Source organism: Aricia agestis, chromosome 8 (genome assembly GCF_905147365.1).
Source record: "Aricia agestis chromosome 8, ilAriAges1.1, whole genome shotgun sequence".
NCBI lineage: Eukaryota > Metazoa > Arthropoda > Insecta > Lepidoptera > Lycaenidae > Aricia > Aricia agestis.
The window spans coordinates 15,675,976-15,695,486 of NC_056413.1; the positions used below are offsets into that span (position 1 = coordinate 15,675,976).

The window sequence follows — 19,511 nt, forward strand, 5'->3', positions numbered from 1 at the left end:
GATAACCAATAAATTTTTGCATGCTGCTGCTGCAGCATCACCTGGATTCTATAAGAGCCGAGCTCCATATGAACCCAAAGTGAAGGTTTCATGTTTGGACTCATATTAACGGCCTCATCCAAAAGGACATTCCTAGATGGTATTCATTGGGATATAATATGATCCTGTTGATAGTAATTTATATTATGCACTATAAGCAACACAAGTTTAAAAAGCATGAAATAAAATTAAATTAAGAAATTAAAAAAAACCCCCGCCAAACAACTTTAAAAAGTAATGAAATAATATATTTTACTGACTTTAAATTTAAATAATTCCTAAGTGTAAAGTGATATTTTAGTCCATAATTGTTGTCAAGGTGTGTCGGGGGACCGCTAATGTAGATGTTTAAATTCACATAACATTATAGTTTAAGGGTCAGTTTTCAGCGAACCAAATCGAGACAATCAGTGACATGGCGATACAAAATGCAAAAGACACTGTTGGCGGTCCCCCGACACACCGTGACCACAATTATGGACTAAAATATCACTTTACACTTAGAAATTATTTAAATTTAAAGTCAGTAAAATATATTATTTCATTACTTTTTAAAATTGTTTTGCGGGGGTTTTTTTAAATTCCTTAATTTATTTTAAAGTCTCAAATTTTATTTTGCCTTGATGATATATAAATAAATATAACCTTAAAGTGTTTTTAATACTATTTTGATTTCAACCTAACGTAATTTTTTGGGTTTTTCAGTATTTGAGTCACTTATTTTTGTTCACCTGTGTAAAAGTATGTACTTATCGCTGCGCTTACGTCAGGGCTCAGGCAGATAGTGGTGTGACCTTAAGATAGTTATCGGTCGGCGGCTCGTCTTGCTTCTATCGACAATGGCTCAAGGACGACATTGAAGCGCGTCTTTGTTTCAGACTATAAAATTATTTGTTCATTGCGCTCGGAAATTGTGAATATGATCGTATTTTTTTTTTCATGTTAGGAAGTATTCTGCGTGTGTAATTGGCAATCACGGTAAGTTAAGAGAGATTTAAATTTAGTTTACCGTGAAGTGAAACGTAAGTCACTATAGCTCTCTCGCTTACAGATTAACAAACAATGGTGTTTTGTGAGAAATAAAAAATAATAAAGTTTTCCACAAGGTGCGGCCATTCAATTCTACAACCACCTAGCAGACAAAGACGCTCGTCTGACGTATCGTATAAATGACCGTTCGGCCTTGTCTAGGCCGCGATGACGCCATCTTGCGTGCGAACGTACTCCTTTTATTGGGACACTAAATTTGTGTACGTCCCGCTCCAACATCACCAATGTCTAAGCACAGAAAGAGATGGTTATATGTATGTGTTTAAATATAGATCAATATAAAATAGATATGTTTTTTGTTTTCATTCGTTATTATGAATTTAAATGACTTATTTAAACGTTATTATATTAACAAATTTGTTATAAACATAAGGTCATGCTAAGGACCTACATCACCTACATGATTGAAAGCTGTCGAAGTAATGGAAAAATTTAAGTACTAAATTACAGCTATTCACATATTTTACATTCATATGCACATAAGTAAATTATAATAATAATAATATGTATATTTGTATATTTGTATTTACTACTTAAAGTTATTTTAAGCGGGGAATTCGTATTAATTTATTGATAACAAGACGTGTCCTTTGCCCTTTCAAGTCCAAGTAGGTAGGAATAATATTAAGACATTCACTTTGGAATTTTTTATTTATAAAGTGAGTCATGTCACTATTCAATAATAATAGATAACAAGATCAAAATATGTGTAAGTATAGATGTTTAACAAACATAAAGTAATAAAAAGGTAGCGTTTTATTTAACGACAAAATTCGCTTCTCGAGGATTGTCTGACTAATAAATAAGAAATGTCTGAGTAGCAGCGAATAATGGCTTCTATTGGACGCTAATTGGTTCGCCAGACGGTCTCGGAGTCTTTGATATCTAGCCTCCCTTTGTGTTCGTTCAACCTTTGCTGAGAAATTAACTGCGAACTTCGTACCTAACGTTTAATCTCCGTAAAATTAGGTTTCTATTTATAAATAGCTTGATTTTAATTTGATCAATATAAAATAGACATGCTACTCTACCGTGTGTTGTAAAATGACTGGCCGTAATGGGTGCGGCAGAACAGTTCGCGAGAAAGGCGAAATGCTCGCGACCGCCCGGCCGCTACAACCGGCTCCGTGAAGGCCGCTCAACTCCCCCTACTACTTGCTAGTGATATAGCACTCGAATGTCGATATAAGAAATAATTGTGTACCGCAGCCATAAATAATAAACAATGAATAATCGATAAATATCACGCCACATTAATATCAATTTTTAAAGTGACGCCGCCTAACGTTATCTCGGCTCGCCTTGTAAACAAAAAGGCAACGACACTGAGGTCGTGCGCTGACATCGATAGTGTGGTAACGCACACGGCACAACACTGGGCGCGCCGCAAGGCCGACCCGCCTGTGTCGCCCGCCGCGTACGTCGACACAAACACATCGTTTTACACGACAGCTTTATTCCGACTTTGTTCCAATTTTGAATTCAGTTTGTCTTGTTTTTTAAATGTTTCATATACCCCGATATAATCAAATAGAGTTAAGAGTGTGAGGATTTCTTAACTCTAAATTATAATATTATAATAATTTAGATATCATATTAAAAATAATCGAGTACCACATTTATATTATAAGATAGTAAAATTGATAAATATTTTTCATTAATAATATTAGTGTGCAACAACTAGCTCGCTCGCAAATTGGTTCAGCGGTTGGGTGAAGAGGTAGCAGACCAGACAGACACACTTTCGCATTTATGATATTATATGGATATATGGATGGATTGTTAAACCTTTTCGTACAGGTTTTGATAGTTTAAAAATTTTGTCGACAATTTAATACCAATATTTTTTTCTTTTGTTTCAGATAAACATGGTTGCAACAAGTGGCCTTGCTTTTAGACCACCTTTAAACTACCTAGACTTCCCGCGAGGACCAAGAACATGTGAACATCTCCATGTAGCCAGACTATCTTTGGATGCCTTCAAAATGACCGATTCAAGATGATAAGTTTTGTAATATTTTTAGAATAATGCAATTGAATAGTTTTTGAAGATTTTTCGTCGACTATTTTTGAGAATTTTTTGCGGACGATATAATTGAATGGTGCTATAGTGTAGTGTTGTGAAGTTATCGATGAATACGATGGGTGACGCTGAGCCTGTGAAGGTGGAAGGAGGACATATCTCTGTGACCACCATCAGCATGTCGGGCCCGGACAATAGCAATGGTATGTTATGTTTTGATTATTTGTGTCCACTGTCCAGTAAGTTAACTGTTTATTAGTGTGTTCGTTTCTAAAAAAATAATAAATAACAGAATCTAAAGTAAATAAAACTAAATGTTTTAGTTTATTCTCTACACTTTTTTAATTTATTCTCTACATATTAGGTACTTCTGATTCTCTAGAATATATTATGTACTTCTGTTTATGTTTATACTATCAATGAGCCTTGATTGTATATTGTATAAAAAATATCGATAAAACCGACGAACATCACTATCGTTCCAGGTCAATTCTCGTATAGCTCCAGCGGAGTCCGCATCAACGTGTCGTCGGACATCCACGACGAGGACTCCACTGATGCCGAAATATCAAAAATTGACTTTAATCAACATCAATATGAGGTATTTAGATTTTTTTTGCAACTGATAATAATAACTAATTAGTTACCTACACCCATTACCCAAGTGAATGTAAATACCTATTTGTGAACAAATTCATTATAATATGTTATCTCGTGATAAAGGGGTCAAGGGGTCCTGACCAACAGGTTGAAAAACTCTGACTTGTAATTTCTGGTTTGTGTTTTTGTCTCGATCGTTGTTCATTGTAATTTTAGTACATTTAATATTATTAAATTCCTTTTTAGGGTTCCGTACCCAAAGGGTAAAAACGGGACCCTATTACTAAGACTTCGTTGTCTATCCGTCTGTCTGTCTCCAGGCTGTATCTCAAGAACCGCTATAGCTAGACTTCTGAATTTTTCACAGATTGTATAATCTGTTGCCGCTATAACAATAAATACGGTACTGAAAACAAAATAAAATTAATATTAATTAAGGGGTGCTCTCATACAACAAACGTGATTTTTTCGGCCTTTTTCGCTTTATATCAATAATGGCAATAGGTAGGCACTTGAATTTTTCACACATTCTTTACTTATAGGTATGTGTACTTTAATATTAAATAATAATATTAACATAAAGAAAAATTTAAGGGGGTCCCATACAAAAAACACAATTTTCAGCCTATTTTTGCTCTGTATCGGTACGTAACCCTTCAATTCTAGGTAAATATTTCATTTTACAATTGTAAATTACAGCGCACCATAAAAATATCACTTTAAAAATACTGATTGTCTGTTGTATATTTTGGTCAAACTTCAACTGCTTCAATATATTTTCAGGTCAATATGCGGAACAAGAAGAAACGGTCGAGTGGACAGTTTGAGCCCCCAAATCCCTCACAGGAGCGACCAATGTCGTGGGAAGGAGAACTCTCCGACTCCGAAATGGTCATAGACACCAGTGGGAATAATGGTAAATACCTTTGTATCCTCCACATATAAAATATTAGGTACCTTGTTGCAATTGATTTTATAATATATAGTAGATTTTATAGTGTAGTAAAGTATGAACAGGGTGAGTTACTGTAAAAAGAGTATAGGATAAAGCCATGCTTCGGCACGAATGGGCCAGCTCGACTGGAGAATCAAAAAAACATCAAAAAGAGTCAAAAAAAACACCCAGGGCGAAAAGCCTCTGAAAAAAAAACTCTGAAAAGAAAGTTTTTTTTCTATGAACCCAATTCGTTGTATAATGTATTCATTCTGCAAAACATTGACGTTTCTTATATTAAATTAGACGGAAAATCTGATAAATTATATCATATAAAAATATTTATTTGGGCAAAATATTTATTGCGCGTTCCTTATTCTCTCCTCGTTGTTCTAACATGAAATGGAGTATGTAACGCCATCTATCGGTGGAAATAAAAACTATGTTTTAGTTGTAACTTGTAATAGTGCCTTTAACTAGTTTATTAAATACATTTATCATTCCTATCAAATATCATTTCATCACTCTAACTTAATTCGTATTTGTAAAATACTTATAATTAAAAAAAAAACTAAAAAAATATAGACAAGGTGCAAGTGGACCTAGTAGCAGCAAAGCTTGTTACGACAAACGTCATGTACCGACTTAATCTTAATAATTATTATTATTAACACTCTGTTCTTTTTATTTATTTTTTATATGAAAAAGCTTGATGTTGGTAAAACTAATATGATACAAATTAATTTAAACTACTCAGTACTCACAATTTCTTTTCCAGACGAGAACAGCAATTCCCTTGAGCTGCAGTCATCTCGGGACTCCATAGATACTCTCCGCAATGTCACCATCAAGTCCGAGCCTCGGCACGAACAGGACGACCGCGTGCTGGACCTCAAGTATAACGCGCTGCAGCCGCATCAGAGAAGTCTTAGTATGAACAGGGTGAGTTAATGTAAAAAGAGTATAGGATAGAGCCATGCTTCGGCACGAATGGGCCGGCTCGACTGGAGAAATACCACGGGCTCACAGAAAACCGGCGCGAAACAGCGCTTGCGCTGTGTTTCGCCGAGTGAGTGAGTTTACCGGAGGCCCAATCCTCTACCCTTTTCCCTTCCCTACCCCCTTTCTTACCTTCCCCTATTCCCTTTTAAAAGGCCGGCAACGCACCTGCAGCTCTCCTGGTGTGCAAGTGTCCATGGGCGACGGAAGTTGCTTTTACATCAGGTGACCCGTTTGCTCGTTTGCCCCCTTATTTCATAAAAAAAAGGATAGCTCTTTCGAAGTGACATAGTGGTGATGCAATTTTCAGAGGAATTATTCAAGTGCAGATGAGCATCAGATATCGGATGCCAAACTCAGTCGATAGATCTTGGCTAGCATTGACACAACTGGGCCAAATAACCTATCGGTTAGCCACAAAATAGGCAGATGCCTCAGACATCTATGAATCAATTTCTTTCATGGTAGATAAACTCAGCGAGATTGATTTTTAATCTGGAGGTGGGTTTATAAAGGATGATAGGCATTTGGGTATATAGTCTCAACTCTCAACAAAGATAAATTATACACCATTAGATAGGCCTTAGTGAGTAGGTAAAAAGTTATATGGCGCCCAGTCCCTAACATTCGTACTTAACGAAATCATTGTAGTCAATGTACAAGGCCCGCGACACTGAAGTAGATTTTATCGTCTAAGTGGTAAAATTTTTTGGCGCTTAGAAAGGCAAGGAATTGCTTGTCTTAGACTGTACACCCTAGATTTACGCTCACAGTAGTAGTTTAACCCCTCTCTCATACCGCTCACCCTTGTACGGCAGATCAGGTAACAATGCGCGGGCGATTTTCGCTCTCTCTTTTAATTAGTCAGTCGTTCGCTTACATTGTATGTGTTATATGTCAATTCACAACATTCCTTATATACTTACTAGGTTTGAAACCGGTCAAGTGCGTATCGGGCCACGCGCAACATAGGGTTCCGTATTGTCGCTAGTTTTTGATCATTTTTGTATGGTCAATGAATGTACATAATATTTTATAACGTGTTTTACAAGTTACTAATAACATCATCTCAGTTACGTTCAAAGGAGTTTGAACGAAAAGTTCCTTTATCCTTCGCCGAATACATTTTTGTAGTTAATCACCTATTACCTACTCAAGTCTTCTTAGCTTTGATAGTTTTCATACTCCCTTGAAGTTTTTCACATTTCCAGAAACAACCTTTTAGCTGGTAGAAGTGGGGAACACTGGACTCTAACGATTTTTTCCACTTTAAAACTTAATATTTCACAAATGGATCTTTAAATCAGAAAATGAATACTCATAATATTTAAAAAAAAACTATCTAACGACACCTCACACAGTGGGGTGGACGAGAAAAAAAATCATTCCCGCTTGATGTGTACGGGAGGTACTATAAGGTTTTATATAACATTTTGTCGGCATCATTAATATGTGCATTCATGCCGAATTACAGCTTTGTAGGTCCTATAGTCTCTGAGCAAAACCGTGGACAGACATACGGACAGACAGAAACTTAAGGGTTCCTTGTTGACTACGGAACCCTAAAAATGATCTTTTTTTTTTTATAAAATAAGGGGGCAAACGAGCAAACGGGTCACCTGATGGAAAGCAACTTCCGTCGCCCATGGACACTCGCAGCATCAGAAGAGCTGCAGGTGCGTTGCCAGCCTTTTAAGAGGGAATAGGGTAATAGGGGAGGGTAGGGATGGGAAGCGAATAGGGTAGGGGATTGGGCCTCCGGTAAACTCACTCACTCGGCGAAACACAGCGCTAGCGCTGTTTCACGCCGGTTTTCTCCGGTCGAGCCGGCCCATTCGTGCCGAAGCATGGCTCTCCCACGTATATTCGTTATCATGTTATAAATTATAATATAACGTGATGTTATCGCATGAAATGTACAAGCGCTGATGTCACTTTTAACGTGGCTTTACTCAAAAAGTACAACGAATCTTGACAAGCGCCCTATTGGTCATTAATGTACATGGGTACACCTTCCAAAAAATATACAATCAATTCTTGTTGAACCCTATACCAGACCCCATACATTTTTGCCTTTTTTTATTGAGATATAAGTAGTAGTACTTATATCTCAATAATAAAATTTAAACCATGACTGTAATGTGTAAGTATTGTTATAAAATAATCATAATACAAATATATAAAATATCTGTAATGTTACGCCAATTATCATAATATTGTATCCAGATATTGTAATGGAATCAATATTTTTAAGGAATAAATAAAGGCTTTATTATTATTATTATTACTTATATCTCAATGCTTGTCAAATAAATTGTTAAACTAGCTACAAGCCAAGCTTTGTGGGGGCTCGCGTCGTCACACCTTGGCTGACTGATGATGACACATCTACAAATAAAAAACCTGTGACTGACAATTAATAACACATCTACATATAAATAAAAATTACTATGTTAAATCACAAATCAATAGGCGTGATAGTTTTTTCCTAAAGTGTACCACAAAATGTACAGGTTGTGGGATATACTAGGGCTCTCTTCGCTCGCCCTGATAATATTGTTCAACGATATTGCAAAATAAAATTGATCATCTAGGGGCCCACTTACCTACAATATTTCTTATATTCGCCAGATATCAGACAGCAGTCTATCTCTGTCGCGGCGGCCGTCTTCCCCCGTAGGCAAGCCTAGCTCGGAGTTCGAGCCGCCACCGAACCCGCTAGCTGAAGTACAGAACCTCACCATCAAAAAGGAGCAGCTTTCAGGTAAGACCATATTGAATTTGTCATTTAGTGATATCAAGAAAATCATGGTAAGTTTGGATACAGGGTAGGTCCAGATTTTTGAAGCGATTCTGGGCAAAAACTCATTTACTAGTCAGTATTTTTTTTACTAGTGCGATAAGTTATTTTGTCGTGCCACCATGTGGTGGATTGCGTGCATTTGAATTATCCGGATCGACCCTGTATCCGAAATTACCCTGATTTCTCCTGTATGATATCAATGTCGTTGCTGTTAATTCACAGTATATTTTTCCCTTTCTTATCTTTTCCTTAACTTTTATCAAATACCCAAGTGGTAGACTGACCTTGGAATATCATCATCTTAATCAACCTATAACTGTTCACCGCTGAACAAATATGTAGTCAATATTAATTCCAATCTTCTCATTGTTCAGAGTTGAAATTAAATCGAAATAAACTGGAACCCATGCCTTGGAAAACGTCATCATCATTTTCAGCCCAGTGTCGTCTACTATTTACTAATAATAATTCTAATCTCCATTCATCAGAATTGAAATGCGAGCCGCTAAGCATGGAGAAGATCCTGAGTGTTGGCTCACCGCTGCTGGGGCGGCTGCCGCGCGTGCAGTCCAGCGCCAGCACCGACTCCGCTGTACACTCCATGTATACTCACAGGTATGGTAGGAACTATTGATATTGGCATTTGGAAATTTTAGTGTAATAACTGAACGTGTCCGCACATACAGAGACCTAGGTATTACTTATTAGTATTAAGAATTTTTGGCGTATATAATAAAAAGCCTGAAGATCTGAAAGAAAAATTATGGGCAATTGTGTCAAAAAATATACATTGCGTACCATGTATTACTTATTAGCATTTAGAATTTTTGGCGCAATAAAAAGACTGAAGATCTGAAAGAAAAATTATGGGTATTAAAGCATTGTGTCAAAAAAACACTGAGAGGTTATTGACAGAACAGTGATTAGATGGATGTTATTGATAAATAGCGATTCGTGATCAAACACTTGTTTTTGGTAAAAATAGAGCGTCAGTTATCCTCTCTCGCGCCCAGCGGTCTTAAAGATCAGCCTACACATTTGCCCTGTTCTAATATACAATAATATGCTCCACAGTGTATACAGCAGTCCTTCAGCGTCGCCTCGTCCGCAGCGGCTGTACACGCCGTCGCTGTCGCGCAACAACAGCGATGCATCACACTCCTCCTGCTACTCATACAGCTCCGAGTTCTCGCCCACGCACTCACCCGTGCAGGTACTACACTCACACACACGCACGCGATGTACGCGCCATCGTATTTATTCAGTCATAAACATATTTTGAAAATTCGATTATGGACTCATTCGTTTGGACAGTTTTTTTTTTCGTTTATTTTTTTATTCTAATATTTCTACGGTTATTATCCTGTTGCGAAGCTTGTTCGAATAACGTCTTTTTTCCACAGAGCCGGCATCCGCACCTGGTGTATCGCGAGGCTGGTGGCGTCGAGGAGGACGATGGTGGGGAGCAGCTACATCACCACCAGGGGATCAGTAGGCAGCAGCTTATCAACAGGTACAACACGCAGAAATCAACCTTGCACCTACTTAGTATAGAGTATCCTGTGCCGGGTTAACTTCTAAACAATAGTCAAATAAACGCATTGTTAAGTTAAAAAAAGTATTATCAATACATAATATAACAACTTAGGTTAGTTTCCAGAAAGTTTAGTTTCTTTTTCATGTGTCTCATAAGAGCGCGCAAGAGATAGCAGCAACATAGAAAAAGTATATTAAAAAGAATCTCTTTTTTCTAGTCCATGTCCCATCTGCGGCGACAAGATCTCCGGGTTCCACTACGGGATATTCTCGTGCGAGTCCTGTAAAGGGTTCTTCAAGCGCACGGTCCAGAACCGCAAGAACTACATGTGTCTACGCGGCGGGAACTGTCCCGTCACTGTCGCGACGAGGAAGAAGTGTCCCGCGTGTCGATTCGACAAGTGCCTATGCTGTGGGATGAAACTTGAAGGTGAGGAAATTGATAAAATCTGCCACATAAAGTCTTAAAAAAGCTTTTTTAAAGCTTCGAACCATATTTTAAATTTAGAATTTACTAGAAAACCACATCAATGATATGGAAGGTTTGCAGCGTGGTATATCAACGTGCCCCCTTATTTTATAAAAAAAATTAAGGGGCAAGCGAGCAAACGAATCACCTGATGGAAAGCCTGAATTACCTTGCTTTACTTTTATCGTGATACAAGTAAAGCAAGGTTATTCCGGATCGTTATCCGGGGGGTCATATTTTATTGGGTTGATCGTTATCAACCCAATGAAAGTAAAGCACGCTAATTCCGGATAATGATCAACCCGATAAAAGTAAAGCAGGGTAATTCCGGATAGTTCAAATTTACATTATTGCGAGTAAGTTTTCGTCCAGCACCATGCGATACCTACGCTCTTTTGATATGATATCTAACGCGGTTCCAGGCAAATAAAATACGTTTATAAAGCGTAAATTTGAATCATCCGAATTTATCCTGATCAGCCTTAAAATTTGTTGGCTCTTTGTTTTGTAGTAATTGAAGTTTTATGAGTAGTGAGCTGCAAGATTTAAAGAAAATATTATAAATAAATAATTTGTTGCAGCGATCCGCGAGGACCGCACGCGCGGCGGGCGCAGCACGTACCAGTGCTCGTACTCGCTGTCCGGCGCCGCGTCCACCGGCTCGCTGCTGGCCGCGCCCGCACCGCCCGCGCCGCTTCGACACGCCTCCAGCCTCACTTGTGTGAGTATATATTTTATTACGGTGACCGTACACTTTTTTAGGGATAAAACGAGCCTTTTATAAGACTTAAAGTGCTTCCACACTTATTACTTGAAAACTCTGTCTGCTGCTTGAGAGACAGCCAACACACAGCTGTAACATTTTCGCATTTACAATATTTATATGCTATGTCTTGTTTCACCTAATATTAACTTGTGTTTGTGACATTGCAGGTGAACGGCCCAGCGTCGTACAGCAGTCGAGGCGAGGGCAGCAGCAGTCGCCACACGCCAGACATACCGCCGTTATTGCAAGTACGTACACTGTTAACAACTTTAGTAAAAACGACATTGAATAAGTAGCGCTACCTGTTCATAACATCTACACCGCCATTTTGAAAATACTGCATTTAATGGAAGGGAGGTAAATGCTCCACTCATGCGTGCACTCATTTGCGTACACCTTTTGGCTTACTTCACGGGTAATTGCTAGTGAAGGATACATCTCATTCCAACGACTTCCGCAAACCAGAGCCTGATTATTTTATGGTCTATAATAATTTTCAGGAGATAATGGACGTGGAGCACCTGTGGCAGTACAACGAGTCGGAGCTCCCGCACCGGGGCTCGGGCTCGAATCCCCTACTCGCGGCGTCCGGCATCACAGCCACCGCCGCCAGCGCTGACTTCCTGGCTGATCTATGTCATGTCGCTGATCATAGACTGTACAAGATCGTAAAGTGGTGCAAGAGTCTGCCGTTATTTAAGAATATCTCGGTGAGTGTGTACTGGGTGTTTCTATAAACTATTCAGATCATTGCAGATATGTTTCTAGTTATATTTTATCTCCAACGGGTCGCGTGATGTCACAAGAAATTATTTTAAATTTGTAGTCCGACTCTGATACTACAAAAGTTAAATTATCGATTTCAAAAATGTTTTCACTGATTTATTAGTCTTTATCTTTATTTTAACACCATTAGATAGACGAGGAAAAACATTGTTGAGCGTATCCATTGTATATATTTTTATTAGCAACATGGTTAATTTATAATTTGGGAAACTTCTCCCAATCTCCACCCTTTCAGATAATAATAGATATCTCCACACCCTAACTAACACATCTCTCCGCAGATCGACGACCAGATCTGCCTGCTGATCAACAGCTGGTGCGAGCTGCTGGTTCTGTCGTGCTGCTACCGCGGCGTCGCCTGCCCCGGCGAGGTGCGAGTTGGAGGTCCCAACGGCATCACGCTGCAGCAGAGCGCCAAGTTAGTACATCTATACTATCTATACTAATATTATATGGCAGAAGAGATTATAAAACGGAAGATTTTGTTTGTTTGTTTGAACGCGTTAATCTCAGGAATCAATTTGAAAAATTATTTCAGCCATTTATCGAGGAAAGCTATAGGCTATATTTTATCACGCTAAGACTAATAGCAGCGTAAATTCTCATTTTAGCCATGTTTACACCCTAAAACGCCCGTTAGGCTGTTTGATGAGGCGTGGTCAAGTTTGAATATAGGGTTAGTCGTAGCTAGTTTGCCAATGTGGGAATAGGCTTTCGAACCAATTTGTAACCTTCTCTCTCTTCTCCCCAGGTACGGTTTGACGCCGTGCATCGAGCGCATGCTGAGCTTCACGGATCACCTGCGGCGGCTGCGCGTCGACCGGTACGAGTACGTCGCGCTCAAGGTCATCGTGCTGCTCACCTCAGGTATGTTAGACCACTGGATATGCTGTAGTGTCCTCAAGACCGCTCACGACACAATATTTCGATCGTAGAGGTCATCCGAACATTAACTCAATTTGTCTCTTTTAGAAGTTAGAACGCACCTCGGTATGTAAAAACGGAGTAGCTTTCGCAGGCGAGTGAAAGAGACAGTCGTCGCTACTATGTCCCTTTCACTCGTGTTAAAGAGTTACCCCCTTACTAATAAACGTTGCATAAGCTTTGAATTGTTGTGTTGTGTTTTGTTCCTGTCACACAAGTGACATTTTAAATTGGATTGAAGAAGGCAAAACACTGTATAACTATTCAAAGCTTATACAGCGTTTATTAGTAAGGGGGTTGGACTATACGCAACAACAAGTACATTTGAATTCCAGACGCTGCAGAGCTGCGCGAGGCAGAGAAGGTGCGCGTGTCGCAGGAGCGGGCTCTGGCGGCGCTGGCGGCGTACACGTCGGCGCACTCGCCCGACCAGCCCGCCAAGTTCGGCGAGCTGCTGCTGCGCATCCCGGACCTGCAGCGGACCTGCCAGGTACACACACACACATACACACACACATATGTACAAATAAATATACCCTGTAGACGTATCTGCAAATTGCTTGGTTAACAATCTCCCCCTCACACAAACCTCCTTATCCATCTCAAACTAATAAGTAATAACATAAAATATTTGCTTACAGTTCTTTATGCAAGTCGGCAAGGAGATGCTGAACCCGGCGAACAAGAAAGACGGCGACGGCCCCAGCTTCAACCTGCTCATGGAGCTGCTGAGGGGCGACCACTGATATTGCTCAAGTGTCAATAGGCTAGTACACAGTATAAATATTATAATACAGTAGATTAACTAAGCCGCGCGCGCGTCCTTAAAATCGCACAAATTCTGCGTGACCATTAAAGCTATATGAATGGTTAGTCAAAATGCATTCGCTAGTTTGGATAGCAAAGTTAGATGTCAAAAATGTATGGAATTTGATATTACGCATTGCTAACTCTCATATCGCTTGCGATGCGTTATGTCAATTCCTATAATTTTTTGACATCTAACTTCGGTATCGAAGCCAAATGCATTTTCACGGGACACTCTGAATTTATTTGTGTGCGATGCGACGGCCTGTTCTAAAGTTGGTGTACTGTATATTATTTATATTGTGTTAGACGTTCGTCAAGTGATATAACGATATTGCCTTAAGCCCTTTTGGCCTTCAACTAAGACTGCTTTTACTTACTCATTTACAATGTACAGCAAATTCTGTGGCGATTATCTGAAACAACGAATTATTTTTTACTCTTAATCATCAGGATTTCGTAAGCTACCCTCCTTTTTAATTTTATCAAAATTCGAAACTTCATCATGAGCATCACCGTTTTTGTCTAGAAAAAGAACAATTTAAAACAATATAAAGCTAATCAGGCTAAGTTCGGATACAGCATACAGGGTAAGTCCGGATAATTGAAAATACCGCAAAATCAGCGAGTATTTTGTTTGCCTGGCAATATGTTGACAATTTGTATTGTGCCACAGCATATTGTGGTGCCAAGCGAACAAAATACTTGGACCCGGACTTACCCTGTTTTTCCTGTCTTATAAAATCGTCACAAGCCCTTAAGTCATAATATGAAACCACACTGCCAAGTGCTTTTATAATTGTAAATAAGGCCACGGGAGCAACTAGATGTAAATGAGACTTATACTCGTATTTGTATATAAATTGTAGATTTTGTATATTTAAGGTTATATTGTAGTGTAAGAGATGCTCCGGAATTATACTAAATGGTGGTTTGTTATTAAAACATCCAAGTCATCAATGGTTTTGAGGAAACAAAACGAATGGGGGCTACCGTTTTTTTGCTCACAAGTTGGCGCAACTGTCGAATAAGGTCCGAAGCATATAGCTATCTAAGTCGAATTCGTAATAATCATACTTATTTAATTAAATTTAAATAATATCTCCTTTAATTTTGCAATTTTTTTAATAACTGAATATTTTTATACTTAAGATTATTCTTTCTTTTCTTAATTTCGCTCTCAAACCATTTATTTTGATTCCCAAATAATACTTTTTGGGATAATTTTACGAATGAGATCCGCTTTTCAGTAAGTATATTGGATAAATAATAATTTTTGTCACGAAGGCCGCTAAAACTAGTACAAAATAAACTTTTTTGGACCTCGCGCGACACTAGCGCCTCTAGTGGCAAATTCACACGCGGTAACCCCCATTGTATCAAGTTCCAAAATACACACGAAAGCTATCCCAAAACTTATAAAGAAGAAATCGTAGAAAAATATTTAAAAACTAAGATACAATAATTATTTTATAATGATCTACCGTTTAGTAATTTTTAACAAAACTACTTTCGATTTTTCTTTTATGGAAAATCTTGCCATTATAAACATTTTAAATGTTTTAAAATAAATAAGTAGGGTGTTTCTATTAGAATATTTTCAAATATTAAATTCATTTGTATCTAAACTTTAATAAAGCTCAGTAGATGTGGGCTATAATGCTACACATGATTTGGTAGTATTTTTTGTTTAGATTAAAATTAATTAAACTGATTGTAATAGAAAAGATAAAACATAGATATCTGGTTCCAGTATACATATAATATATTATGAAAATATAAATAAACTGTCCAAAAGTAATAATTTTAAATGGCGATTAGTGTCAATAAAGTAATATTTATAATTCATTCTTGCATAGGTGTGTACGTAATAAAAAACTACAGTAAATGATACTGTAATAAGTTAAATCGACCAGTCTTACATACATTTCTTTTGATTTGTAAATACTTAGTAGAGCGCTAGTTAAATCATAGTAATTAATACTACCTACTGGAATTTTAATACTGCATTTTTAGTACTTATTGTAATATTTATTAATTTTTATTGTAATATTTACATAATTATGTATTTTACTGCCTTCCTAGTTTTTCCTAAATCAATATGCTTTGCTTTTTGTAGGAAACACAAAATAAATTTGGCTACAATACAATGTTATCACTTGAAATTAGGTAAGGTTTTTAGCTCGGATATATTGTTCATAATGTTGTATTTCTAAAAAAAAACTTAAAAAATTATACAATAGATTTATTTATTTGTTTTTCAAACTTCCACGTGGTAAAATTTTTTGTGACTTCTTTAGTTTGTTTATATTTTGCTTCTGCCATGTATAGTATAGAAATTACTTCTTAGGAATATATCTTGTACTATGAAAGTCTATATATTTGATAATATATAAAACGCTTTGTCTATTCGCATAAGCTGATCAGCCTGTCAGCTAAAACCAGTAACTCACTGCCGTAATTAAGATGTTGCTCAGAGCAATTTGTTGTTGCAATATTTTTTTATATGAATATATCTGAAAATATTATTATGTAGGATAGTTGTGTACATAGGATTAGGTTAAGAAATTTATGAATTTTTGTATTGCATAATGTTCAAAGTTGCGACAGTTTGAGGGAGATAAAATTCACTTAAAAGTAACACATATTATTAGATTAAATATGGGTTTCTTATATTCGCTTTCTAAGAAACCAGTTGCGATGGATTAAAACGATCGGATTTGAAAACTCTTTAGTTTGCAAGAACAGAGTAATTTTTTTTTAATAACAAGATTTTTCATATTTTTCGTTAGATATTATAGGTGTGAGTAATTATATTTTGTCAAGCAATATAAAAAAAAAATAAGCTTTTTTTGAACTGTCGCTACTCGTAACCAGCTATTATTATAAATACTTAAAAGAAAGAACTTCTAAAGTTCAAATATTTAAGAAAATTTTCAAACTGTAAGTTGTGTGAATTTTTGAATTTCAATTTTATGACTTTAGATATGAATAAACAGAATACATATTTCTTATTTTTTAACGCAGTAATCTTACTAATGACCGGCATTGGTAAGATAACGTTAGTTTTGTAAAGCGGTAAAATTTGTCTAGCAAGTCACATTTTTTTTTTATTTACTGCTTTTATATTTGACATAATATAATGTACATTTTTATAACGATTTTTCGCATAGACAGAGAGAGACGATAATTTGAAGGTTTCCCTCTATTTCAACGTAAACTATTTTTATACTCGTATTTATACCCCCTTATTAGCAAAACAGTTACTTGCTTATCCAAATCTATGCTGCTATATTAACTGTCTGCTTCGGACAAGCAACTTGACAGATAGAGGCAGTCATTGATTAGGATAAGCATGTATGCCGATTTTAATGCAAATTTAATGCAGGTTTCTTCCCTTTTCAATCCAGTTCGTGCCTACCTTCTTGAAGTATTGAACTTTTGCTTTTTATTAGGGAATGGACTGAATTGAACAAGGAATATAGCTGCATTTTTTAGTGAAGTCAGAGTACTGGAGTAAATATTTTTAATAATAAGAATGATGTTGTATATTATAACGCTAAGGGCACAAGTACTTTATTTAGTTAGTAGTTCAGCTCATTTTAGTTGTATGGAGTTTGTGAAACGTGCCAGATGAATCGACGTCGATCGGTTGAGATTTTTTTTGTGATTCGCATTCTATTGCCACGGCCGGGAACGCAGTAGCTTAGCTTGTTACTGTACGAATTAGTAAAAAAAATAAAAAAATTATATCAGGGTAATTTCGGAAAAACAGGGTAAGTCCGGATAATTATGACTAACCTTAAATTATCAGATGTTTTGTTCGCTTGCGAAGCAATGTTATGCTACTTTGTTGTATCACCATAATTCCAGGCTTATAAAATACTCAGTGATTTAACGTTAACTAGAATTATCCGGACTTACCCTGTTTTCCGAAATTACCCTGATTACTCGCACTTTTTTTTTAACTTGCTATGCCTATGAGCTACGACTTTATTTTCGTTTTAACAATAAAACTGTACCTTTTTCTTCCATTTGTAAAATTATTCTGTTTTCCGCTGTATATTTGAAAAAAAAAGTACCCGGTCACAGAAAACTATTTAAGACTTTGGCCATGAAGCTATCGCTATTTTTTCCTTTTACTCGCCGCCTCGAATAACGTGTTTGCGAAAAAGACAAGTAGCGTTAGGTCATTCTGCGAGTCTAGAGACTGAGCTAGTTAGCTATAATATCTTGATTATTATCTTGAATTATGGTTTATACGTGGGAGAGCCATGCTTCGGCACGAATGGGCTGGCTCGACCGGAGAAATACCACGTTCTCACAGAAAACCGGCGTGAAACAGCGCTTGCGCTGTGTTTCGCCGAGTGAGTTTACCGGAGGCCCATTCCCCTACCCTACCCTCCCCTATTCCCTTCCCTTCCCTTCCCATCCCTACCCTCCCCTATTACCCTATTCCCTCTTAAAAGGCCGGCAACGCACCTGCAGCTCTTCTGATGCTGCGAGTGTCCATGGGCGACGGAAGTTGCTTTCCATCAGGTGACCCGTTTGCTCGTTTTGCTCCCTTATTTCATAAAAAAATATATCTTGAATTATAGTTCCAGCTACTATGTTCCCGGCTGTACAGTATGTAATACAGGCAACTATGTTTTATCGAACTGATAATGTAAGGTTAGGTGACGGATGTGCGAGGTTGAACCGAATAATTTTTATATTAAAGATTAGGAGGGAAGAGAGTTGTCCAATGTTGTAATAAGTATTATATTGATAGATTTTGTAAAGCTACTGATTTATTTTTTTTATATATAGAAAAAATAAAATACTTTTTTTTCGTATAATGTTTTTTTTTGTGTTTTTGTTGTGAGTTTTGTTTGTGGCAAACAAGGGCGTCGCCAGCCGATGGCGCAGCCCCCCCCTTGGCGACGCCCTTGGTGGCAAACCTAGTTTGACTTTATCCAAAAGACTAAACATTTGGTAGACTTTTACCTATAAGGATACAACACAATATATTATATTTTATATTATACATATACATCTAGCCCCGGATTTACAAATAGGCCGTTATAGGCTACGGGCTACGGCCTACGGGCTTTAGCGTCTTATGGTGTATCCACACATGCCGCCGGCTAACCACACATGCCACCGGCTTCGGCAGTCTGAAAGCCAGTGGCAAACCCGGCGGTATAAGCCAAAGAGAATATTTAAATCACTACGTATAAGCCGGCGGCATGTGTGGATATACTATTAGGGTCAATTAGACCGCAACACGACGAGGCGAGGCGAGGCGCGGCGCGGCATAAATTTGTATGGATTTGACAGATTTCGCGCGCGCGTCGCGTTGCGGTCTGAATCAACCCAGGGGGGCGGGACCGCCGGCCGCCGGGAGCGTACATAGAGATTACGTGCTTACACCCGCAAACTCGTGACCTTATATTATTAATACAGTCGCGTAACTTTCTGCCGCACACTGTAAAACTCTGGAATGAACTGTCACCAGCAGTATTTCCGGACCGATACGACCTGCAAACCTTCAAGAAAAGAGCGTATACCCTCTTAAAAGGCCGGAAACGCACCTGCAGCTCTTCTGATGTTGCGAGTGTCCATGGGCGACGGTAGTTGCTTACCATCAGGTGACCCGTTTGATCGTTTGCCCCCTTATTTAATAAAAAAAAAAAAACAGACTCCGTCAATGTGACATCGGCTACCATCGCATCCTGCGAGCGGCCCTTCTTTGTGGGCCACGTTTGGTCTGCTATCCAGACGACACGTCATACA

At 37.8% G+C, this 19,511-nt stretch overlaps 1 protein-coding gene across 1 annotated transcript in view; it reads left to right on the plus strand.

The window, feature by feature from the left end:
* LOC121729324 (nuclear hormone receptor FTZ-F1 beta) overlaps positions 1 to 14,221 on the plus strand; it is a 41,195-nt gene extending 26,974 nt beyond the window's left edge. The window contains exons 2-17 of the mRNA XM_042117798.1: positions 2,952 to 3,315; positions 3,598 to 3,713; positions 4,496 to 4,628; positions 5,425 to 5,588; positions 8,277 to 8,409; positions 8,937 to 9,063; positions 9,523 to 9,661; positions 9,852 to 9,961; positions 10,203 to 10,414; positions 11,035 to 11,174; positions 11,387 to 11,467; positions 11,720 to 11,929; positions 12,287 to 12,423; positions 12,757 to 12,872; positions 13,265 to 13,419; positions 13,571 to 14,221. Of these exons, the coding sequence (XP_041973732.1) occupies positions 3,222 to 3,315; positions 3,598 to 3,713; positions 4,496 to 4,628; positions 5,425 to 5,588; positions 8,277 to 8,409; positions 8,937 to 9,063; positions 9,523 to 9,661; positions 9,852 to 9,961; positions 10,203 to 10,414; positions 11,035 to 11,174; positions 11,387 to 11,467; positions 11,720 to 11,929; positions 12,287 to 12,423; positions 12,757 to 12,872; positions 13,265 to 13,419; positions 13,571 to 13,675 (2,172 nt within the window). The 5' untranslated portion in view covers positions 2,952 to 3,221 and the 3' untranslated portion in view covers positions 13,676 to 14,221. The remainder of the gene's footprint in view (positions 1 to 2,951; positions 3,316 to 3,597; positions 3,714 to 4,495; positions 4,629 to 5,424; positions 5,589 to 8,276; positions 8,410 to 8,936; positions 9,064 to 9,522; positions 9,662 to 9,851; positions 9,962 to 10,202; positions 10,415 to 11,034; positions 11,175 to 11,386; positions 11,468 to 11,719; positions 11,930 to 12,286; positions 12,424 to 12,756; positions 12,873 to 13,264; positions 13,420 to 13,570) is intronic.
* Positions 14,222 to 19,511: the final 5,290 nt, after the last annotated feature.